At 35.3% G+C, this 25,000-nt stretch overlaps 5 protein-coding genes and 1 long non-coding RNA gene across 11 annotated transcripts in view; 2 read left to right on the top strand and 4 right to left on the bottom strand.

Moving 5' to 3' along the window:
- The first annotated feature begins 6,076 nt into the window (after positions 1–6,076).
- LOC122631694 (multiple coagulation factor deficiency protein 2 homolog) lies at positions 6,077–7,191 on the top strand. The gene is made up of 4 exons (XM_043817681.1): positions 6,077–6,228; positions 6,316–6,402; positions 6,482–6,639; positions 6,721–7,191. The coding sequence occupies exons 1-4, from the start codon at positions 6,077–6,079 to the stop codon at positions 6,855–6,857; spliced, it is 534 nt and encodes a 177-aa protein (XP_043673616.1). The 3' UTR covers positions 6,858–7,191.
- On the bottom strand, positions 6,866–9,855 carry LOC122631693 (ribosomal oxygenase 1). Of its 5 annotated transcripts, none has more exons than XM_043817680.1 (6): positions 9,133–9,855; positions 8,820–9,036; positions 8,461–8,738; positions 7,640–8,372; positions 7,369–7,555; positions 6,866–7,286 (listed from the first exon to the last, which is right to left on the bottom strand). In XM_043817680.1, exons 1-6 carry the CDS (start codon positions 9,437–9,439, stop codon positions 7,215–7,217), a joined length of 1,794 nt encoding a protein of 597 aa, XP_043673615.1. In that variant the 5' UTR covers positions 9,440–9,855; the 3' UTR covers positions 6,866–7,214. The 5 variants fall into 5 exon arrangements, with proteins under 5 accessions (XP_043673615.1, XP_043673612.1, XP_043673610.1 ...); XM_043817677.1 differs by having other exon boundaries at positions 8,820–9,439; positions 9,500–9,853; XM_043817675.1 differs by having other exon boundaries at positions 8,820–9,439; positions 9,558–9,852.
- A 370-nt stretch (positions 9,856–10,225) lies between these two features.
- Positions 10,226–12,058, bottom strand: LOC122632094 (breast cancer metastasis-suppressor 1-like protein). The gene is made up of 4 exons (XM_043818563.1): positions 11,924–12,058; positions 11,512–11,678; positions 11,207–11,429; positions 10,226–11,066 (listed from the first exon to the last, which is right to left on the bottom strand). The coding sequence occupies exons 3-4, from the start codon at positions 11,422–11,424 to the stop codon at positions 10,592–10,594; spliced, it is 693 nt and encodes a 230-aa protein (XP_043674498.1). The 5' UTR covers positions 11,425–11,429; positions 11,512–11,678; positions 11,924–12,058; the 3' UTR covers positions 10,226–10,591.
- An 8-nt stretch (positions 12,059–12,066) lies between these two features.
- LOC122632099 lies at positions 12,067–17,095 on the top strand. The gene is made up of 3 exons (XR_006327809.1): positions 12,067–12,197; positions 12,289–12,387; positions 16,726–17,095. It is a non-coding gene; the product is annotated as an uncharacterized LOC122632099 (long non-coding RNA).
- LOC122632093 (transcription factor HES-4-like) lies at positions 13,655–17,853 on the bottom strand. Of its 2 annotated transcripts, none has more exons than XM_043818561.1 (4): positions 17,607–17,853; positions 16,399–16,488; positions 14,240–14,584; positions 13,655–14,103 (listed from the first exon to the last, which is right to left on the bottom strand). In XM_043818561.1, the coding sequence occupies exons 1-4, from the start codon at positions 17,688–17,690 to the stop codon at positions 13,723–13,725; spliced, it is 900 nt and encodes a 299-aa protein (XP_043674496.1). In that variant the 5' UTR covers positions 17,691–17,853; the 3' UTR covers positions 13,655–13,722. The 2 variants fall into 2 exon arrangements, with proteins under 2 accessions (XP_043674496.1, XP_043674497.1); XM_043818562.1 differs by lacking the exon at positions 17,607–17,853 and adding an exon at positions 17,088–17,194.
- A 2,029-nt stretch (positions 17,854–19,882) lies between these two features.
- LOC122632092 (tubulin polyglutamylase TTLL4-like) overlaps positions 19,883–25,000 on the bottom strand; it is a 21,064-nt gene continuing 15,946 nt past the window's right edge. The window contains exon 2 of the mRNA XM_043818560.1: positions 19,883–20,115. Within this exon, the coding sequence (XP_043674495.1) occupies positions 20,094–20,115 (22 nt within the window). The 3' untranslated portion in view covers positions 19,883–20,093. The remainder of the gene's footprint in view (positions 20,116–25,000) is intronic.

The raw sequence follows: 25,000 nt of genomic DNA on the forward strand, positions 1-25,000 counted from the left end.
CTCCCTCCGATAAAAAAGAGGAAACCTTTCAATGCTCGACACTCGAATAAATCGCTTACTCTTGAGTAGTATGGTTGCATCAAGACCATTCGTCGTCGGATCTAACAGTGGGTGGTCTCGTACGCAGTAATCGGGTAGAAAACTCAATCGCGATCTGACTTTCGCGTCGATAGTTCCGCTCATTGTTGTTGATTCGATTCACCGGGAGTAGGTGGTTTCGGATAAAGAAAAAAAGATTTGCCGAACGATTCCGTTCCTCGACAACCTATAGATACCCTTCGAAACGAATCACGTTCTTTCATTCCTTGCTATTTTTTGTCCTTGTGTCGCATCTTTTTTCTCTTTTTTTTTTCCTGTTTCTTTTCTTTTTTTTTTTTTCTTTTTTCTTTTTCGTTCTAAGTCCAAGCATCACGACACTTGGATTTGAATGATGTCGTTGAAAACTATATCGATATTATTGTCGTAACGATTCATTTTTCCAATACCTAACGATCCGATCGACTAACGACCGAGCAATCGAATAACTTTTTCATCGATATTCCTTCTGTCCGTTTTATTACAGGAAGGCTCATATTCCTCGAGCGATGTAACGAGAACATGAAACCGAATGCAAAATGAACGTAACGCGTTTTATTCCGACTCCGTTTCACTCGATCCATCTACGCTTCTTCGTTCGTCCTTCCGTGTACATTTCTAAGATACGAATCTTTAGGTTTCTTGTTTCGCTGATGGGTAGATCGTAGAGAATGGAATTGCTAGAACGTTGTTATATATTTTAAACTAATCTGATTCTCGCTAGAAAGCTACTCGAGAGAGAAAAAGAGAAAAAAGAGTAAGAGGGTGGGAGAAAGAAGAGATACTCGAATATCTAACTAACTTTTACTATAGGTTTATAACGTAACGAGGAAATATCAAGAAAAGTGAAAAAACAACTTTTTATTTATTCGACTGTTTATAGGCGTCGTACAAAAAATAATGGTCCAACTAGCATAAATTATAACGAAAAGTTTACGCTCGTTTTACCTCGATGGATCGATCGTTTGAATGTAAAAAAAAAAAAAAAAGGAAGAAAAAAGAAAAAAAAGGAAAAAAAAAGGAAGAAAAAATTGATCATCCTCCCTGTTACCCTGGTTATACTGCGAGTTACGTTAATTGTCAATCTCTACGTTGCTAATTTTTGACTATTGTCGTGGTCGTTCGAAAAACAACGCAGACGAATCGGTCTGCTCATTGTTGCATAAAACATTTTTAAGGTAAAAATGAGAAAAAACAATGAAACAAAAAAAAAAAAGAGAAATAAGAAAAGGAAAAAAAGAAAAATTACAGACAGAAGCGTAGGAAAAAAGTAAATCACCGGAGCGAGAGCTCTGTTCGACATAGGTACTTACACAAGTATAGAAAGATAGATATCATCGACTCGGTATCTTCCTAGTTATCGTTATAGTCGATTTCTAATTGTCAATTTCTCGATATTGTTTCTTACCGTTCTTTCCGCGATCGTGTTTGGCGAGAAAGGAAATCAGATTTCGAATAAATAAGAATATTATCAATATTATACGGAATTGATACGATTCTATATGCTATCTAGGACCCTTATCTTGCTAGCCACGTTCTTCGTCTACGTGGACGATGGACGAAACTTTCGATCTCCAATGAGAATTCAATCCCTTGTTGTTTTGTTCTTCTTCTTGTTCGCGAGCCTATTCTGTGTCAAGATGGTACAGAAATCGTACGTCAATGATTTCGAATTAAATGAAAACTTTCGAGCAGAGATGCGAAACGATTATTAGATATTTCCAAGATTAATATATGATAAAGAATATATATATATATATATATATATATATATATATATCATAGTTCGTGAAAATGTTCGCAATTATGTCAAATACTTATTCCAAAGTCGATGTATTATTATACGCACATACTCTCTCTCTCTCTCTCTCTCTCTGTATATGTATATGTCTCTCTCTCTCTCTCTCTCTCTCTCTCTGTCTCTGTCTCTCTTAGCCTGACATACTCTCTCTCTATATGGGGCCACCCTGCTTTTCCGGGACACGTGCCCATGGGTATCGGTATTTCGGGGTGTGTTAATACCTCACTATCCAGACGGATAGAGAGAGAACAGAGCGAAACATCCACTCCTGTACATTGTTTGCGGCTTGGAATCAATAAAAGCATAGCTTTAGGCTACGCTGGTTGCCGTAGCAACGAGAGACCCATCCGCTCCCTCCTCTTCTCGCAAGCTCTCTCGCTCTATCTATCCATCTATGCCTCGATCCTTCCCCTCTTTTCCCTCCATCTCCTCCTCATCCTCCTTTACTCTCCTATCGCGTTTTCCTCTTTCTCTCCAACTCCTATCTCTCTCTCTCTCTCTCTCTCTCTGCCTCTCTCTTTCTCTTTCGAAAGCACGTCGCGCGTCCATGCACGAGTACACACACTTTCTCTCTCTTCTTCTCGCTCTCTTCCTCTCTCTCTCTCTCTCTCTTTCTCTCTTGCCGTACATGTCGTTCCTTTTCATTTTCTTCTTTTCCCTCTCTCGCAAACGTCTATCTATCCATCTCTCTTTCTTCTCTTCATACTTCTTTTTACTCCTCCTCTTTTTCTCGCCAACCCCTCCCATCTCACCATCGCCATCACCACCATCATCACCACCACTACCACCCCTTTTTCCCTCCCCTTTTTTCTTCCTAATACATCGCAAAGAAGAAAATAATAATAATACTAAATAATAATAGTAATAGTAATAGTAGTAGTAATAAAAGAAAAAAGGAAAGAAAAAAGGGAAATAAAAAAGGAAGAAAAAAAAAAAAAGAACGAAATTTGGATCCGCCTCCCAGGTTGTCCGACATGTCTATCTACTGCTACGCATCCTCGATTTTTCGGCGAGTAGAACGAATCAAAATTATCGGCATGAGAAACGTCCTTAAACTCTCTCGTTCGGTAAGTTCGTTAGAGCCATCCCGTTACCGTTACACATTCAATTTGAAGTTCATAAAATATTATCGAATCTGGATCAGCGGAACCCTTCGTCGAGTGTCACCGTGCTATAATAATGTCCTATGGTTAACCAAAGAACAGCCTCGAAATGAAATCCTTCTCTCGGGGCGATTGACTTTTCAAGGGAATGCCTTTCCCATCGTGAAAATTAACATGTCAAAGCGTTGGTACAGGTACACCTCTACCATCCACCCACCCATTCACCCACCCATCCACCCATTCATCCATCCATCCATCCATTTATCCATCCATCCATCCATCCATCCATCCATCCATCCATCCATCCAACTATCCATCCGTCCATAGTGCGACGATTCAGTCTCCCTTGGAGCCTTGTTATTCTCTTGTTCGAATAACTCGAGAGGAATTAAGTAGTATAACCAGAGTTTCAACTAACGCTTCAATTCCTTGCTCATCAAAGCGTGAACATTGAACAATGTACAACGAAGTACAGATTATTAGAATAATGATCGGTATTACGTATTAATAAATAATCAAAGAAGCTTCAAATTATTACTTTTGTTCTTTTTGTTTTGTTTTTTATTTATTTATTTATTTATCTATTTTTTTATTTTTTTATTTGTGTAGGAATTAAATAATCAGAGTATCGTCCAACATTTCGATTCCTTGCTCATCAAGGCATGAACCTTGAACAATGTACAGTGAACGATGAACAATGACCGATAAGGTATCGATGATTGGAATAACGATCGGTATTATTTTTCAACAATAATCAGAGATCTTTAAATTATAGCTCTCATTTTATTTTTTATTTATTTGTTTATATAGAAATTAAGTAATATAATCAGAGCTTCGGTTAATACTTTAATTCCTGGCTCATCAAATCGTGAACGTTCTTCAACAATGTACAATGAAGTAACGATGATTATTGTTTAGCAATAATGATCAGTTTTGTTTCTTAACGATGATCAGAAAAAGCTTGGAAATATTACTTTGATTTTCTTTCCTTCTTTTTTTTTTTTTTTATTTATTTATTTATGGAGGTTCGTGCATGTTAACAACGATTTGATTACAAACGCTAGATCGTCCGGGATTTATTTTAAATATGCATTTTGAAAATATCCAATCCCATCGAAGTTCGTTAAAGATTATTTGTAAAAAAATCGTCGACGCATCCAACTTGTTCGCGAGTTATCTCGCGAAGGAAAGTCAAAGAATGAGCGCGTTAGTTGGGAGCAACTCGTCGAGAGCGCAAACTCCATGGAAAAACGTCGATAAGTGTCACGCTCTTCGGCATCGCAAAGGAGAAGTCTGAAATCTAGAGGTATCGTCAACGAGAGGAGGAAGATCGAGGGAAAATAGATCGAAGTTGTCGTCGGATCACGATCGATCGTATTAACTAAGCGTCTCAGGTAAATATCAACATAAACTTATCCTTCGATATTTCTCTAACAATTATTCCGAATAAGCTGATTCACCGTGTCCGACTTTCCTGCGTTTGCGTAGGCGGCGATGTTGAGAAGGATGCTTTGTAGGTTATATCAAGCTTAACGAGAGAGAGAGAGAGAGAGAGAGAGAGAGGGAGAGGGAGAGGGAGAGAATGTGTGTGTGTGTGTGAGAGAGAGAGAGAGAGAGAGAGAGAAAGAAAATTGAGAGAGAGAGAGATGGAAAAGCAAGAGGGTGGGCACCCTTCCATATGCGAAGATCGAGTTCACAGAAAGCGCCGATAGTCACGGTTCTAGAGCGTTAGAAAATAGCAGCCGGTCGTTTAAAAATGTATTTACTCTACATGAAAGCGATCTCCTGTTTCAAAAAATTCAATGTCGATGTATAATTAAAGTTTCAATTCGAGGGTTGTTTTTATAGATTTTTTTTTTACTTTCCAAGTAATCTATTCGTTTCACGATTATCAACTGGTAATATCAACTTGTTGACGACGTTTCGAATATGAGATAGATGAAATATTTGATAGCTTGTAAAAACGTTCGCGATGTTTGGTAGGTACATTCTATTAGCGTCGGATCAGACACAGCTTAGAGACAGACGAGCTTGTAATGCTTCCTAGGAAGGAAGATTTCGAGTTCTGGTATAGGTCCCCTGTAAGGCGACACAGGTACATATGGGCCGCCTGGATGAATGGACCAAATGATATAAATTATTTATAGATTTCGACACCCGTACGGCCGACGTAGCTGAAACGTCGAGGGTTGTTCGGAGTAAGAACGTGTTTCGTTCCAAGTTCAGAGGGAGTGAACAACCACAGGGGTCCACTTGCATCGAAAAACCCCTTGGGGCACCCCCTCAACATATGTACTCTCGCTCGACCACCGTCGGCTCTATAAAATTGATTCCTAAATACCCTAGATTCGTGCTCGCTCTTGTGTCTCTCTTAACACCTACGCCCATTGGATTCACGTTCTGTCGGATAAGGCGCACGAAATTTGAGAAACGAATGAATTCGAGCGTTTTTCGCAAAGCGTGCGTTCGAAAATGTTCCTTTTATTTATATCCATCTCGATACAACTCTCAAATACGATTAACAACGATTACACGTTATGATCTTTGCACTAGGTCTAAGATAATATTCTCCTTTCGATCGTTATTATTCTATTTCGATACGAATAAAGTTCCGTCGGAATAAAAATGTCAAGTTTAATAGTAACTTATGATAAGAGCGTAGTACAAGTACCGAACGGTATATCCCTGGGGTTCAAACTAAATCAATGGGCTTGTGGGTAATCGCATAATAATTATCGGGACCCCCTCTACCGTCCATCTGTCGCTAGCCAAGGGGGTATTCGACCCCTTCAAGAACGAATAGGTGCTTCTATAGCAACATGTCCGATGAACGTGACCCAGCAGGTCCTATTGTCGTCTGGACGTAATCGGAATGTCGTTCAATGTCGATTCTTCTACCCTTCGTTCTTACGAACTTTTGCTGATCAGTGAACATTAGGAAAGAAACGATGATAGAAATTGATCCCACCTATCCAAACTGCTGATCGAATTAAAATGATGCTTAAGCGAATCCGTACATGTTTCTTTAACGCATGACTTTGTTGCTTCTCTTGATCCGCTGATGTTTCACTTTCGTTGAAGTGTTTCAGACTAACAAATGCTGTTAGCATTTTTCTTCGGTCTATGTATCGCTTCTGCGGTCGGATTACGTGGTCCACATCATCCAAGAAGCTCCATTTCCCATCATCATTACTCGCCTCATAAAGGTGTTAAGTTGACGCAAGATACCGAATTGCTTCACGATGCCACGTTCGTTTTTCATAAATATTTGTTATAACGATCCAATCATTCCTTTCATCTTCCACGAAATATATGTAAATGTTTTATCGTTTTTAGTCATTTGAAAGAAGACATGGGACCGATAGCGTCCCAGCTTGATTTTTCCAAAATGAGCGAACAGGAGATCGAATTCCATTACTTCAAGTAGGATTTGTCGAATTATCTCCAGTTAAGTATCGTTACACGTATCGTAAAGAACTTGATTAGTATCTTTTAATCGTAGAGTGCACGATATCGATAATAATACGAAATTAGATGGCCTTGAAATTCTTCATGCCATTCAACATACTTTTCACGAATATAATATGGTCGATGAAGAAGGTAGAAATTTTGTGGAGGATGAGCCACAAATACAAGAAGACGAATTGCCACGGATCGTAGGTAAGAAATACGGATAAATTTGTCACGATTTTTACGATGATTATTTTTGACTTTACGAAATTGTATTTTTTATATTACAAGGTTTCATAGATAGAGTGTTGGAAGAAGATGATTTGGATAACGATGGTTATTTAGGATACGTTGAATTTGTCTTGGGAAGGCGAAAGGATCATATTACGCAAGCAAAAAGAAACGGTAGAAATAATATGAAAGAATAAAAGAAAGATCATGTTCATTCGTATTTATAAATATTCTTTAGAATTAACAATTCACACGTATCTTTTTTATAACATTAAATATGACTTCAAGCACGATCATGAGAAATATTGTATTCCGTAGACAATATTAAAGTATTTTTAGTTAGACGATTTTTGCATTTACAACATAATTAAATATTTCAATGTATAATTTTTATATATGACTTTGATCGTTCTCAAGTGGTAAAGATAAAAGATGGAATTGACGTCTAATTGTAAGATAAACGTTGATATAAATCAATAAAAGAAAAAGAACAAGCGAAAGAAAAAAATCAAAATCGATTCTCCGCATAAATAGTTTGCTAATTATTTGTCAGCTCAATCCAATGTGCATAAGGGATCTTTCGTTATTAAAATACCTCTTTCCCAAAGATCTCTTACTATCAGAATCTGTGTGTCATAAATATCATTATGAATTATTATATTATGTGCAATACGATGTAAATGATTTTTTTTTCTTTTTTTAACTTACTTTATCATCCTGCTCAGTAATTGGTAATTCTTCGACCTCTACAAATTGGGGAAAACGACAAATTATTTCTTTTATAGCGGGTACAAATTTTTCGTCGACTTCTAAAAATTGTGGTTCGTATTCGTGATATTCTTTGGAATTTTCACAAGAATAATATATCCTGTACGTGTCTGATTCTTCTACCAATCTAATCGCATAAAACAATAGAGATATCATCGAGAGTGTAATAGAATATCAATTAGCATTAAAGATTAATTAGAAAACGAATTACCTTATACAATGAGACCTTAATAATCGTATCTTCGTATTGAGTTCAATTTCCACATGATTTTCTACAACTCCTTCCTTCGTCATTCTTTCTCCATCTTGGGCTATAGAACATTGTCGTTCATAATCTACAAGGACAGGTGGCAAGAAATCATGAATATGACTTTTTGCCATTTCGTCAGCTGCTTTGTCTATATCGATATGTTCTATAATACGATTAATTAAACACTCGACATTTTCTCTGAAGGAGTTCCTATAATCAGATTTATTTGTAGAATGTACAAAACCAAAATATTTTAAATAATCAAGAGGTAATCCATGACGAAAATGTACATCATTCGCAATTGCTTTTTGTAATGCATCTGGAAGCAATTTTTCTAAGAAATCACCCCAACTATTTTTTTGATAAACACTCAAAGTAACGTGCAAACTATGACTGTTATAAATGGTTTCTCCTTGATGTATAGTTCCACGTGGGAGATACAAAAGATCTCCTGCTTCTACTACGGTATCTAGAATAAGTTCTCCTAGTTCTGACTGATCAAAATCTTTCGATGAATATCTCGGCAAACAGTCGCTGCTTTTCGATGATTTATATAACCTCCATCTTTTCTTTCCCTCAATTTGCAATATGAAAGCTTCTATATCGTCGTAGTGTGGTGCAAATCCTTGACTACCAGGTGGTGTTAAGTAAGAATTTGCACCAACGAAACATCCAAAATATTCTTGAAGAGTCGCTGCATGAAGTTCGTTTGTTTATATTAATTCATATTTGGAAAATAGCATTGATGGCATAACCTAATTAATGAAGTTCCGTTTTCTTACCATTTAATGTATGGAGCCTAGGTAAAAAAGTTTGAGGATTTAACATTCTCACTGAACATCCATTTGAATAATAATCCCAAACAACCGTAGGAACGGCACGACCAGAAGGATTATGGGTTTCTCTTATACCGTCTATGTATGATGTAATATCGATATTTTTCGTAAATAATATATAATGTTCTCTTAATATTTTGTCAATTATTGGAGTTGACATGAGAATCTTGTAATAATTAGAATTATTTCTCTTTACATGCACAGGAGCTTTTTCCCAATTCGTCCTGAAATAAATAAATCTTTAAACACGTTCTATATGCGTCTGTAAATATTATTAAAAATTTTTTTGTTTCCCTAATACTTACTTAAAAAACTTATTAATCTCTAAAGGATGTATCAACCATTCAAACAATAATTTACTTTTTATAACGGGATTTTTCAAAAAATTATCATGTACTATATCGTAATTAATATTCATATTTTTCGTCGAACGTAACTTTTTATTTCTTTTCCTTTTCTTTGTCTTCTTATTTATCTTCATTGTTTCCCCTTCTAATTGATTCATTTGTGAATTATTATCGCCTGATATAGAAAAAGAATTTTCCAAGTCAGTCGTCGCCTCGTCGTTGCCGTGACAATCGTTAGCTGATAATAACTTTTTCTTTTTCTTTTTCTTATTCTTATTATAATTGAACTTCTTATATTTTGATTTCATCAAACTATTCGTTTCCTTGGTATTCAAATTTTTCTTAGTTATAGAATTAGAACTTTTGGGCGAGAAAGACTGTTTATCATTTTTGTTAAGGGTCTCATTGCTAGACGATGGTAATGTGTTTTTTTCTTTATTGACAACTTGAACCGAATTTTTTTCATTCATATTTGAATGTATCTTTTGTAATTTCAGTAACTGTAACGAACGCTCTATATTTTTACGTTTCATTGCATATGCAGCAAATGCAGAGATTTGTTCGTTCTCTGAAGCCATCTGTAATTATCAAAAGTTCCAAAATGTATATTATTTCACAATTTTTAATTACTTATATACCTTATTATAAGAAATATTGACAATTTCTGTTGATGGAAAAGGTTATGGCGATCATAACCTTAAATTAACTTGTGCATCAATTCAGATAACAACACCAAGTCGCATTTTTCTGTTTACACGGTTACACGTTGATAATAAAAGTTATTTTCGTTATTTATGAGTATATTTTATCTACCTTCTTTCTGTAAAATTGAATTTATTAACAAAGGAAAAAGATTTTTTTAAATCGTGCGCACGTTATTCACCACTTGAACGCAGGTAGATACAGTTCTCTTTCAAATGAAATCCGGCGTCATCTAGTAATTGAATAAGGAATTAAATTTAGATTTTAGAAGCACTCTTCTAAAGTTGACTGTGGTGTAGGGTATCAGAATACAATATTTATGCATTTAACTTTTATTGCAAAATATAAAGTATTCGTATGTAATATGATACAAGTTGTCTTCAATATCATGCAAAATATTATATTATCATTATAGAGAATAAAACTGTTTGTAAAATAAAACAAAGAGAGAAAAAAAAGAAAAGAAAAGAAAAGAAAGGCAAGAAAAGAAAAGGAAAGCAACAAAAGTAATTGTTATGATTTTAGACGAAAGAGAAAATTATATATTTAATTCCTTATGTAATTTTCTATGAAGTTAAATTTATTATTATTCAATGAGAACGTGATTTATTTACATTATTTACGTTGTTATTTAAAATTTTTACTGTTATCGTTATAGTTAATTAATTTAAATGTCTTTATTATTTTACAATATAAAATTTAGACGCGTAATTGGTAAAATCCTTTGAATTCGTATGCTTCTTTACAAAAAAGCATAAGCATTGGTACAGTTTAAAGATTTTTCTATCAGATTTTCACCTTAACCACTCATTGTGCTTAACAGTTCTTCACAATGCAAAGGAGTTCTTAATCCTCGTTTAGTTCATTGCACTTAAAGGCACATATTATAGATGTGGAAACTCAAAACGATGTCTGCATTAGAAGTAACTGTTGTCACAGTTAACTTTAAAAGAAAAAGATTTGTTAATTTTGTAATATGACACTACACATTCATGTATGTCCACATATTGACATATTAGATTTATGTCTTAAATTATTTCAGTTTTTCGACTACTCAGACTCTTTTTAATCAATGCCCAATCTTCCAAAATATCAGCATCATTAAGCATATAAACGATATACGGTCCTGCTACAGAAACTGCTCTCCTTCTCTCTGTATGGTTTCGACGCCTTCTACCGGTTGAATTTAACCATAAATCTGCATGAATATCAACGTTATTTCTATCCTCTTCCAATCTACGAATTTTCTCTTGAAGATCATTATGTATACAATCCCAAATCAATTCTTTTTCACTCTCAAAATTTTGTAGTGCTGCCTGTTCTTCAGCTAAAAATTTATTTTGTATATTTTGTAATCTGTATTGTTTCAATATTCCAGCAACTTCCGTTTTGGTCTTCATATTTTCTTTTAAACGTTCCAAAGGTATTAAATATTCTTCCGATTTACCAACTCGTACTTCCCCCAATTTGGTATCAACTTGTGTTATTCTTTCACGATATAATCTATAGAAATTAAAAATATCATAATTAATATTCATCATGAATGAAATAATTGAAACAAAAATATTCTGGTTTATAATAAATATTATAGTTTACGTAAAATATTATAGTTTACTTTGGTTTTGTTATATCATTATGCTTACTGTTCTTTAAGTAACGTAAATTGTCTTTCTAAATCAACTAAATTCTCCATACACTCATTTCGTCTTCTTTCACACTCATCTTCATCCATCTCTGAAGAATCATCGCTATCGCTATGTTCTGCACTACTATCACACGACGCAGAGCTTTGGTTACTATCGTTGCTATCATGAGACATTTCTTCTCCTTCTGGCTCTGATTCATCTTTGACACTAGGCATCGGAGCTACATATTTCCATTTTAAAATAATAACAATCTACAATATTTACCTAATAAACGATACTCTCTAAGTGTCAAGATAAATTACCTTTAGTCAGCTTTTGAGTACCGAGGATCAAGGTATATCATAAAAATCAACAATTCTAAATGTAAAGTAATTCTAAAAAAATCCGTTACCGATTTGACGATAGATGTGTCTTAATCTTTGATATATATATATATCTATATATATATATATATATATATATATATAACCTACAAAAACAAAATTTCAATTTTTAAAACACACTCGTATTCACTACAAACAAGTATTTTACTATTAATTATGTTATACGTTGTGCATATAATATAATATAATTAAATATAAACCAAAATAAATTATAATTGTTGACAAAGGTTAATAATATTCTTCGACAGATCTGGTAATTTTCTGCTGCTTAAAAGGTACAATATTTTCATTAAAATTTTTCAAAGTAATGTAATATTTATATCGTTGTTACCTAAGAAAACGAGAATTTAACACTAATTCTATTCACTAAAGAATATTAATTTTTATTATAAAACTTTAAAAATGTTATTTGTTTATAAGAAGAGGATGATAATCGCCAATCCTGCGCTAGGAGACTCAAGCAGCCGCCTCAAGCAGCTTGTAAATGAACCACGTGACTTCTGCACATGCGTATTATATGAGTAAAACGTTCGACTACGTTTTGCGTCTGTTTTACCGACGGATTACACCACATTGTACAGTTAATTTCTATATACCGACATCAAGTAATAAAAACTTCTTTTTAACATCCGTCGATAAAATATCAAAATTCTATTCTTCATTCAATTAAAGCTGTTTACTACTTTTCGTTCGTAGTGTACGTGACTTCAGCGACATAATGGACAAAAAATGAATTACATGCGCAACAGGGAAACAGTATCGCCTATTGTATCGGTGTATAAGCTGTGTAATTACGTAAGTAGATATTATTAATAATAAATTAAAAAAAAAAAAAAAAAAAAAAAAAAAATTAATAAAGAAATTAGAATTTTTCGGTGCGTTTCTCTAAAAAATTATATTAGAATTTTATTTGATCTATTTATGTACTCGTCGCATTCGAATCGTCCTCTTGAATCATAATTTCTGAGCGTCTCTTCGGCATATAGCTTCTTTTTTGCTTCGTCAAAAATTCTAATAACTACTACACAATATTCCATAAAAACGATTAATAACATAGAATTACAATGATTTTTAATTGTAAAATATGAAATGGAATCTACAACCTTAAAAGGCGAGATCTTAGCACAGAAAATTATTATTACATTTTCGATTCCTCGTTTTTAAAATGAGATCTTGTTCGTCAAAATCCATTAAGAATTATATCTGTACTCGTTGGTGGCGCAAACTATTATAAAATCAAAAAATGATGAATAGGCTTAAAGTAAGGACAGAGCGTACGTGCTGAAAGCGTAAAATATTTTTATTAAAATATTGATAAATGTAATAGTATAAAATAAAGTTTTAGGTATAATTGTATTTTCTTTCTGCTATCACAGGTTAATCACACGAAAAGTATTAATATTTATATGAAAATTAAAATAAATATCTATACCGAGTGATATGTCTTGTCATACACGATAAACTTATTTTGAAAGAAAAAGAAAAAAAAAAAAAAAGAAAAGAAAAAAAATTCGATATACAAACGAGTACGATATCTCTCAAACGATTAATTCGATGCTTCAATGAAAACGTTTAAACTATTATATTCGATCATACTATTCGAATAGTCAAAATATAATTCGTCATCGAATAATTTATAAACGTTTACTAATAATCAGAGGTAATATTTTGTCACTTTTCATTGACATACGAGATACGGTTAAATTAAACTATATCGTAGAAATTAAAAGTATAATAAAGTATTAAAATTAAAAGTATAGTGAAGTATGCTATAACTACGGAATTAAAGCCATGTACCAAAATAATGAGCAATATAGTATCGTAATACTATAATCCTACTCATATAGATCTATTTTATAGTTGTGCTATTTTACAGATAGCACAACTCCAAATTAGTTTGATTCTTAACTATATGTAGATAAATAATATTATATAAAACAACGAAGATTCTCTGAATAATCTTATCTCGTAAAATATCTTTAATGTCTCGATCAGCTGTTTATATTTGCAAATATAACGAAGATCGTATTTTTTGTTCTCTCTCTCTCTCTCTCTCTCTCTCTCTCTCTCTCTCTTTCTCTTTTTCTCTCATCATCCATAATATAAGATTCGAGTTAAAAAAATTTTTCGCTACCATGGTCTCCACATAGGATCACCATCGTCTACGCGTTCAACATCGATTTCCTCGTCGTCCTCCGTATTAATTCTTTGATGATTGGTCGTTTTACGTTTGACCATAGAATTTCGTCGAATTTCTTTAGCATCAAATGTCAATTGCTTTCGATCGTCTCCGTGAAATCTATTTTCTAACGACCCTATCGTTGTTTCCGTTGACGTACTTTTAAATGTTCCTGTTTTCACATTGACACAAGGACTCGTTCTGCTAGTAGGAATTACGATATTCGGTACGATTATATTAGTGTCTGTTGAGGGAATTGGATTGATCAGACAAGGACCGATTAAGGTGCCAGGATCCAGATCGATCAATGTCGTCGAAAGATTGGGATTGATCTAAAACATAAAAAAAAAGATAGAAAAAATCGAAAGAAACAAGTTCATCATCTCTTTTTTCTTCTTCTTTTCTTTTTTTCTTATATTCAGCGAACAACCCATGCGATTTTACGAAGGTAATTAATAAACAACTCACGCTCAACGAGTTAATCTTGGAATTATTTTGAAGACCAATAGCTAGATGCCTGGCCAAATTCTCCGCCGCCTTCCCAGGAAGCGTGGCCAAGAATTTACATGCTTCCGTGGCGCAATGTCCAAAGCCCGATTGCCATCGACTTTCAGCGGTAGCTTCATCGTTAACCATCGTCGTCATCTTTATTGTCGTCGTTGTTGTTGTCGTTGGTGTTGGCGTTGTTGGTATTGCCGTCGTTGAAATACCAGACAAACCGGCGGAACGAGAAGCTTGTAATCTTTGCAAATGACGTACCGTCAATTCGAGAATGTCCGCCTTTTCTAATTTACTGATATTTTCACCTTCCGTCTAGAAGAAATATATCGAAACATTTTCAATCTTTTTTTCTTTTTCTTCCTTCTTCTTCTTTTTTTTTTTTTTTTTTTTTTTTTTTAATCAAAATTATCAAACGAATAAAAAGAGATAGACAAATATAATAAGGAAATAAGATGGACGAATAAGTTTTAGTAAATGAATCGTGTACATATTAACGATAGATACAACGATTTGCAACGTCATCTTAGTATTCTTTTTCTTTTTATATATATATATATAGTTTCTTCTCTAACAACGATAAAAGATAGGTATCTAAGGATCGTCATCTCAGCGCGTTACTTCTTTCGTTCTTCCTCGATTCGATTCGCTCGCACGAGCTAACTTCTCGATACCGAGCGATCGCTATCGAAGATCGATCCCTTTTCCGATCAAAAGTCGTGCATGACCGAGCCACGGAAGAAATCCTTTTCTTTTCCCAACGGACACGGTCCGTCCTTTTGTTGGTTTATAGAACGACGAGCAACGGATCGGTTCGATTACCGAGACGAATTCAAATCCAAAGTCGACGTAAAGTTTTTCGTTCTTCCGTTCAAACCGAAACGCGATAGGCTTCATTTCTTCGAATTTTATTATCTTTCCAATACCTATATATTGTTTATTATTGTTGTTTAACAAAAAAAAAAAGAATAGAAAAAAAATAAAGAAAAAAATAAAGAAAAGGAAATAATTGCGATAACATCTTCCAATGAAATTTTTCGAACGAATCGATAGAAACGATTTTTGCACTAAATGCTATTAAAACACTCGACTTTACGATTAGTTGTCTACTCGTTTATTATGCGAAACAATTTGATGAATAATCTGTTGAAATACGCGTCGGCGATCGGAATTGCGTAAGTTTGCGTTCAAAATGTAAGTATGTATAGAAAAAAAAAAAAAAAAAAAAAAAAAAAAAAAAAAAAAAAATGGAATAAAAAATGAAATAAAAACACAGCCAGAAAAATGTCAGGCACGAAGCGATCGTGATAAATTTATTCGAATAATTAATAAAGTTGCCGTGTCCGTAATGCCGTTGACATTTCAGCGAGTTCCCACGATGCTTGGAATATATTTAAGAGGAGGAAAATAGTTTTGCCACGCGCAGTTGCGGCCGGAGAATGCGTTTCCTGCCGCGAGCGCGCGATCCGTAAAATTGCAGAACGGAGATCGTAAATAGAGTCGTGCGAGGTTTAAAAAAGAAAATAAAAAAAGAAGAAGAAAAAAGCGTGCCTTTCTTTTCGAAAAAAAAAAAAAAAGAAAAATACATAACACGTGCTATCTGGACCAAACATTATCGATCGAATTTATGCGTATGTCGATTGGATGTGCTATTTAACGCGTTTTATTAATTTAGTTAATAAATAATAATTTTTGTGTACACACACACACACACACACACACACACATATATATATATATAGAAGATTAGTAAAAATAGAAATAAATAATAATTTCTATAAAATAAGAGAGAAGAGAAAAAAGAATAATAAAATATATCTAATACGGAGCGTGTTAAACGGTTATATCTTCCCGATTAGAATTAGTTTTCTAATCGGTCGGTCACGCATGAACGAAGATAACGACGTTTAATCGACACTCGATATATCGTTTTTCGACTGTGACTAATAGAGAAATCGATCGAGTTTCTAAAGAATATCTGTACAAGTCGGTGCTTTTTATAATAAGTTTTTACGGAGCTTTCGTCGATGTGTATTTTATAATAAGATCGGTAATTTTGCTTCTCACGCGATGGTAGATCGTGCGGTAGATATTTTTTATATATACAGACGTTGTTAAATCGTACTCACTTCGAGTGCGTCCACCATGAGATCCTTTAATTCGTCGAGACATCGGTTGATACGTGCTCGTCTCTTTCGTTCTAAGAGCGGCTTCGTTATCTGTAAAGAATAAAGATCGATATTATTTCTTTTTATTCTTTCTTTCTCTCTCTCTCTCTCTCTCTCTTTCTTTTTTTTTATCATTTATTAGAGAAACGTACGAACGACGATATTCGTTCGTCATTCGAATAAGTTTTTCTATATATAGTTTCTATCGAACACCGTGTATAACGATAAACGCGTCGTTCGACGCGTGTTTCATTCATCATTTACACTCTCTTTCTTTTTCTCTTTCAGACTCGAGCGATCACTCGAGTAGAGTCACGAGCGAGCGACGACGTGTCCTATCGCATAACGACGATTTTCTCCTCGTCCGATTAGATTTCTTTCTTCGAACGGTCTTCATTCTTGATCATTATTTCCAAGAAATAAATAATCAACAAAATATCCTGATACTCCTCGATCGATCACTCAACTCAATGACGTAAGTATTTAAACGTTACATCCACGATCGTTTCGTTCCACGATCTATCGCAAATTGATCATTAAAAACAAAGAATATTATTCCCCTTCTCTTATCCGGGAAATAAAAATGAAGCGAATAAAAAAAAGAAAAAGAAAAAAAGAAAAGAAGAAGAAAAGATACGCACTTATCTTACCTTTTTGTATCGATAAGTCCTTGAAACCGGATGGGGACAATCGTACGACATCATTGCAGGATTTCGTGTTATCCTTAAAACTCGTCAATCTCATCGGTCGTATATGCTTGCGTCGAAATCTTTCGAGAGAATGATGTTCGAAAGAAATATGTCTTATTTATGACTTTATTTCGATCCTCGTGTATGTGTACTTACTTATTTATTTATATAGGTGCGTACCTACCTACGTACGTACGTGTGCGAAGAGAAAATGAAAAGAAAAGAAAAGAAAAGAAAAGAAAAGAAAAGAAGAGAAAAAGAAGAAACAAAAACAAAACCAAAACCGAAACCAAAACAAAAACAAAAATTGTGGAAGGACGTTTCGAGGAGGGTGTGTGCGTCTGCGTGTGTATACGAGAGAGAAAGAGAGAGAGAGATGGATGGAGATAGAAAGAAAGAGAGAGAGAGAGAGAGAGAGAGAGAGAGAGAAAGAAAGAGAGGGAGAGAGAGAGAGAGAGAGAGAGAGAGAGAGATACAAACAGACAGAGTGAGAAAGAGAAGGCGGGCGCGCGGCTTCGAGTCCCTACGCGAACTGACTCGAATGCTCCCGGCTCTTCTTGGCATTCCCCCCTTGTATGCTTACCCTCACCCAACTTCGAACCCTCCGTGTCCGTGGCGAAGGCACTTTCTGAGATAGGTCTTTGGCGCTACCAACGAAACGTATCCTTCCATCTCCAAAGACGATCTTTCCTTCTGTATCCTTTTCCATTCGTTTGGAGTAAGACGGAGTAAGACTAATCGCACATTTCTTTATTCGCTTTTCCTTTAGTTTTCTATTCTTGTTACGTTAACTTCGAAATAAAGGGAGAATTATTCTAAGGTTAATTAATTTCTCTCGTGTAAGGGATGTGAACAGCGTTGATCGAGTACGCGAAAAATATCGATACGTGCGTTACGTTTATTTAAAGGTTTTAATTCCTGTATAAATGAATTATGTCACGTATAGAAAATGGTTCGATAGTTGAAATAAGTGACGTACACGCGCTACTATTGTTCGAAATTAATAATTAGTAATTTTTGTAATCGATTACACGTCGATGTGAATTTTTGGACGAATGAAACGACAGGGTCGATTACGCTCGAATCTTTTTTCTTTTTTTTATTCTATCGTATATATATATATATATATATATATATATTTTGTTGTCTTTTTTTTTGTGTTAACTCTATGCACTTACGTAGGTAGATATATACATAAGTACTTACCTATATAGTACTCCGATGTAAGTTACTCTATTTCTTTCTCTTCCCGTTCTCCAGGAAATCGCTCGTCGTTCCAGCGATAATGAACGAACTTCGTTTAAGAACGAAGCCGACTCGAATTACTCGTTTTGCGGGATATACTAACTGCAGGCGGCGCGTGTCGATTTTGTTTGCAAAATATCGGCGACTCCGACGGTAACAAGAGCCCGCGCGTCTCCGTCTTGGCTAGATAACTTGTATACTCCAAATCGATTTGAATTTCATTGCGACTGCATATCCCGAAGGCATTGATACGCAATATATGTATGTTAATGTTTCCTTCTGATACGCTGAATTAGCGTTTAACTTTCTTCTTCCTACGAAGATAAATAATCGAAAGAAGTTTTTATTGTATCCTTGATGTCTAATTGTAAGCAGAATATGAGAATATGTGTGCGCTTTTATGCGTGTGTCTCGAGACATATTGTTGTGAAAAGATATAAATATTGTTTCTCTCGCCGTAACGTCGTACGACGATCGCCAATAGATGAACAACGACGTTTCAATAATTACGAGCGAATTCAAGGAAATGTTTTCTCTTTCCTTTTTCTATTTATTTATTTATTTATTTATCTATCTCGACTCTCGTCAGCTTTGTAAGATATTAACGATCGTCGAACGAATTATTCTATCTTATTGTTATACATACAACGTCGAGATTTCAATTTTGCGAAGTGAGAATCTTCTTCGATCTTATTCGACGTAAATTACGATTAAAGTATATAAATCAATATACGTAATAATGTATGTACATAAAAATATCTATTGTTGAGGAGACGTACGTGTATCTATACGTATTATATGAATATTTATCTACTTTTTTTTGTTCTCTTTGAAATCCTAAATTACGTTAATACGCGATTACTTTAATTTAACGAACGTTACATAGATAGTGTCATTTTAATCGATAGTCGACGAAAACCGAAAGGAGATCCTTTCTTCGTTCTCTTTTTTTCTCACTCACGACCTTTCGAGCATTTCTCTCGCGCGAGATAAAAGAGAACCTTAGGCCGGACGTGGCTCCATTAAGATTATCTTATTCCTCGTCGGTGTTCGGCGGATACTTAGAAGTTTCTTCCAATGCTTATCCTCGTAGTCTTTACTTGACGCGATCAAAGTGGATCCTTTCGTCATTCTCTCTCTCTCTCTTTTTCTCTTTCTTCCTTTTTTTTTTTTTCTTCAATTCTTTTTCTTCAATTTTTATTTTTTTAGAGATATTCTTTTTTCTTTTTCTTTTTTTTTTTTTCATACCGAAAATAATTACAATTTTTGTCTCGTTCACGTCTCGTTGACTATTCAAAATCGAATATCAATCCTGTTTTCGTATTTACGCAAAAATTATATCGCGTGAAAGTTGTAGCATTATTTGTACTCTTCTAATTCCGTTATATTAATCATAGCTATGTTATAAATACTACAACTATACTGCAATAATAATTAAGTACAACTATATTAAGTAAAACTTATATTTTCAAAAGTAACAATCAATGTTGTGTAAAAAGAAGTGTGACGAAAAAGTGGTTACATCGAGTTATAAAAAGTTAACAATGAGACGTTCATCGTTGCATAAAATGCTTATTGATAACTCTCTCCCTCTTTCTCTCTCTCTCTCTCTCTTTTGTTATCTGAATTTAATTATTAATTAAAAAGATTTCGTTTCGAACGATACTATTCGATGAAGAGTCTCACAGTTCTCAAGTAACTTTTCAGGAGGACGAGCAGACATCACGGACAAGCTCTCGGAATACTAGGAAGGAAAACAATAATTAGTGATGTCACCGTGCGCGTTCGAAGTTCTTATCCTTGTGAGTTCTTATCGTATTTTGCGATGATGAGAGGGAAGGAGAAAGGGGGTAAAGGAGGGGGTTAAAGGAGGGGGTAAAGGAGGAGGTAGAAGGAGAGGGTAGAAGGGAAGTGGTATATCGTATCGCAAGTCTGGAATGTACATAATACATATATATGGCTTACGAAGCGGCCAAAAGCGTGCGAATGTTTACTAGTCGTTTTACAACGGCTCCTCTTGACGCCACGTCGGCGTCAATGGAACCTCTGACGTCGCCATGAGGACGACGACGTCTGTCTCCTTGACATTCGAACCTTCTCATTCTTTTTTTCTTTCTTCATATATATATATATATATATATATATATATATATATATATTATTTATAAAATGCATATGTATATATTTCTTTTGTTTAGTTTCTTTATCGAAAGAAACATACGCGAGTGTTTTTGTAACGACGTCAAATTCAAGTTCACAATTTCAAGATACTCGTTCTCATAAGAATTATTATTAAAGAAAAAAAAAGTAAAATATCTCGATTAAAACTACGTACATTTCGTCTATTAAGAATAATTCATTCAAGATTAAGATAATCGTTATCGCGTATAAAGTATTCATTAAATCTCAATTCTTACGATTCGTCAAATTCGAGTTAAGACGTTCGGTATTCACTCATGAATTATTTAGAAAAATAATAAAAAAGAAAATTAATCGATTTAATTGAATTTATATTACTCTTATTCAAGACTTTTTTATTTATTAATAGTTTGAAATATTTGTTTACGTCTTAACGTAAGTAAGTAAGTTACATACGAATGAGTAGTATGGATAATATCTACGAATATCAGAGAAATGTTTCGATAGATCCCAGACGCATTTCGATGGTTTTCTAATCTTAAGTAAAAACTAGATGGACGGTCGGCTTCATCAAACGATCTCTGCGTGACTCGTTGTTATGCACGAAAATTAACGACAAAACGATCGATTTCCTTCACTTCTTCTTTTTTCTTTGTTCCCAATCACAGATGCGGCGTATTAAACGCGCGATGAAAAAGTTTTCATGAGTCCTTTGTAAAAGAGAAGCTAAAAGACTGTGCATATATGAATTAACTTTTTGGAAAGCGAATAACGAGCGCGTGCATTTCAATAATAATATAATAAAATGGAGTTTTGTAAGAAGGTAGTAGTTTACACCGAAGAATAATCTTGGTATTGAAGACGAAGACGATCTTCTTCTTCATTTTCGTTTTCTCTTTTTATTTTTCCTTGAAAAAGAGGGACGAGAAGAAGGGGAGAAAAAAAGGACGAAATAAAAGAAAAATAAAAAGGAAAAGAAGAAGAAGAAGAAGAAGAAGAAGAAGAAGAAGAAGTTTGAAGTCTCGTACTTAGGCGACTCACGATTTTCGTTCGGAGTATAAAGTACCGTCGGTGAAGAATTTCAATTCGTGCGCCACTTTATATCTCTTCTTACAACCGTGCGTTCAACTGCCCTTCTTCTTCTTCTCCTTCTTCCTCCTTCTCCTCCTCCTTCTCCTCCTCCTCCTCTTCTTCTTCTTTTCCGTAGAGTGTTCCTTCCCTTTTAGCCCTTCTCTCACGTTCATCGTGTCGTTTCGCATGCTCACGGTAGAAAATCGATGTTCTTTCTCTCTCTTCCTCTCTCTCTCTCTCTCTCTTTCTCTCTCTTTCTCTTTCTTTCTTTCTTTCTTTCTTTCTCTCTTCGTACTTGGCGGTTTACGAGTTGAGAGAGTACATCGTCTCTCGCGTGCAGGTAAAAAGTGGTAGCCACGTTTCCTTCTCTTTGCTTTATCGCGTCTGATTGCGGAGCCAGCCAGAGGCTCTCGCTTAAGACGCCGAGGATATACACGCGTGCCCTTCTCCTTCTCTTTTTTTTATTTTTTTCTCTGTCTCTCTCTCTCTCTCTCTCTTTCTCTTTCTCTTTCTCTTTCTCTTTTTCTCTCTTCCGTTCGTCCTTACCAGGGCACGGCTCGCGAGCACAGGGAATGCTGTTCTCTTGGCCGATTTGTTGACTCAAAACCCGCCCTCTTCGAAGAAGTTTCCGTCACCCGTGTGAAACGTTAAATTACACGACCGTTTTCTTTCGTTCTTTATTTCTTTCTTTCTTTCTTTCTTTCTTTCTTTCTATCTATCTATCTTTTATTTTAAATTCGTGTCATTACGATTATCGTTTTCGTCTTCGAATGGCGTCATTTCTTCTTTTGAATTGGTTCTATCGTTATTTACTTATTTATTTACTTCTTTGAAGATACGTTTACGTCGAAAGTGTGACATTGTGTATAAGTAGATGTTATATAAGTATGTATATTTAGGTATATTACCTAATGTAAGAACACGTAGAAAATATAATAACGATAACAACGTGTTGTTATATCGTAATTCGAGATAATGACTCATGGATAGAGAATATTTCAAAAACAAAACGTGTCTCGGTAGTTAAGACGAGGGTTAGTTAGATGCCTTGGAATTCTCGAATAGGTCGACGATATATAAATAAAAATCACGAAGACGTCGTAAAGAAAATTGTCGAGCTTTTATCTCTTTGCTCGGTGTCGGCTAAGAAATCGGTGCGTTTAGCAGGCAGCTATCGTGTTATCGAGGATGCCTATATAGCCTCGCCTGGAATGTCTTCCACGAACGATACGAGAATAGCACGGTTTACACCTATGCACGAACCGGCTATTCGTCTGGCTTTGAGAACCGACGGAAAAATATGTCTCCGCGATTACGATAAAAGCGTCGTTGTTTTCGAAAAAGAAAGGGAAGAAAGAGTGAGGGGGAGAGAGAGAGAGAGAGAGAGAGAGAGAGAGAGATGTTGTTAGAGTTTCAGCCGAACGGATGATGTTTAACAATCTAACGAAGAAAAAACAAAACAGAGGTAAAAAGTAATAACAATTTTGTTTTACTTACCTTTCTACCAGTAGTTAAAAAATCGACGAGACAAGGACGACATAAACAATAATATAACGAGATAAAACCCGAATGAAGCAATTACTTATTAATTTCAACATTTCCATTATTATTCTAAATAAAAACTTATTAAAATCAAAAGGAAGAAACAGTTTTGACAATAGTTATACTCGAGTTAGTTGCATGCTAATTAGGTATTATGTATCACGTATTAAGTTGAATTGTCTAATCGCAAAAATTATCTTCCATTTCTTCTCCCTTTCTTCTTTCCCTCTCTCTCTTTCTCTCTGTAATTAAAAGATTAAAACAATATCCAATTAACGAAGTAAAAGTCTCGTGGAGGTAAAATGTAAAAGATCGAGAGGAGTGAGAAGATCGAAGGGAAGATGAAGAGGAAGAAAAGTATCATCGATGAGAGGAGAAAGAGAAGAAGAAGGAGGAGAAGAAGAAGGGAGAGGTAGAGCAGGAGAAAGAGGAGAAGGAGAAGAAGGAGGAGAAGGAGGAGGAGAAGGAGGAGGAAAAGGCGGTTTGTGCTCGCGGCTCGGACGTGTGCGAGTCGCGTGTGGGGCTCGCGCCTGTCGTTGTCTCTGTCGCGCACGGGCCCCGAGGTCCCGTGCCGATCTCGGCAGTGGCAGTGCCGCCGGCAGCGCCTGCCGACGAAGTTACCCGAGGGGCTCGCCGATGGGCCCGACATAGGGGCCCGACGACGCTACCGACGACGTTCGAGAGGGAGCAACGTGTGGGACGCAAGGCCTCGCCTCGTTCTCACGGTAGCCTCCGACAGGGGCCCCTTTTGCTCGCTCGCTCGCTCGTTCGTTTCTTCTTCTTCTTCTTCTTCTTCTTCGTCTTCTTCTTCGTCTTCTTCTTCGTCTTCTTCTTCTTCTTCTTCGTCTTCGTCTTCTTCTTCGTCCACATCTCCCTTCTTTTCCCACCTTACTCTCTTGCTACCACCAGCGTCACTCTCGCGTGCACGCGTCCGTCGTGCCAAGCACGCGTCTACCTTCTCCTGGCTCCTTTTTTCTCTCATTTTTTCTTTCTTTTTTTTTCTTTTCTTTTCTCTCTCTCTCTCTCTCTCTCTCTCTCTTTTTTGTCTCTCTTTCATCTACGACAAATTTTCAGATTTTCTTCCAACTTTTCTCCTTACCCTTTTCTCACCGCTCTTTTCTTTCGTTCTTTTTGACTTTTTTTTTTTTTCTTTTTTTCTTTTTTCTTTTATACATCTGTTACGTCACGATCGAGATCGATATTTCGTCGGAGTAAAATTTTTCGTGAAATCATATCGTTACGCATACGTCGTAGTAACGCGATCATCGATTCCATTACCTTTCTTTTATTTATTTCTTTTTGCTGTTTTTTTTTTTTTTTTTTCATCAGCGTGTCATTACGAATTTCTCGACAACTTACGTAAACTCCCTCTCGTTATAACGCTTAACATGCGATAATTCGAATATGCTTATGGGTGCATACGTATGTTAAATTATATACGAAATCCACGGAAGCGTGGTTCGCAGGATTTAGTCACCTGTCTTCTGACCCACATATCGAATTTTACTGTCTTCTTCTTTTTTGTCTCTCTTTCTCTCTCTTTTTTTTTTCTCGTTCACTATATCAAATGCCCACGCTCGAATTTTTATGGATCGAGCAATAGATCGGTATTCCCACGATCGTTTCGAGGGAAACGTGCGCTCGGCCGAAACGATTTCTACGATAATGCTACGCTTGAATATTCATGAAACAACAATGAGATAGATTCAGGTTGTCCAAAGATTTATATTTATATATGGATTCGAGAGAATCCAGGTGACGTACGTCGCGCGTATATCCTGCTTAATTCTCTCTTCCTTTCTCTGTCTCTCTCTTTTTCTCTCTGTTTTTTTTTTTTTATTCTTCTTTCTTTTTCGTTCATCTGTGATCGGTGATTC

Source organism: Vespula pensylvanica, chromosome 9, assembly GCF_014466175.1.
Source record: "Vespula pensylvanica isolate Volc-1 chromosome 9, ASM1446617v1, whole genome shotgun sequence".
NCBI classification, from domain to species: Eukaryota; Metazoa; Arthropoda; class Insecta; order Hymenoptera; family Vespidae; genus Vespula; species Vespula pensylvanica.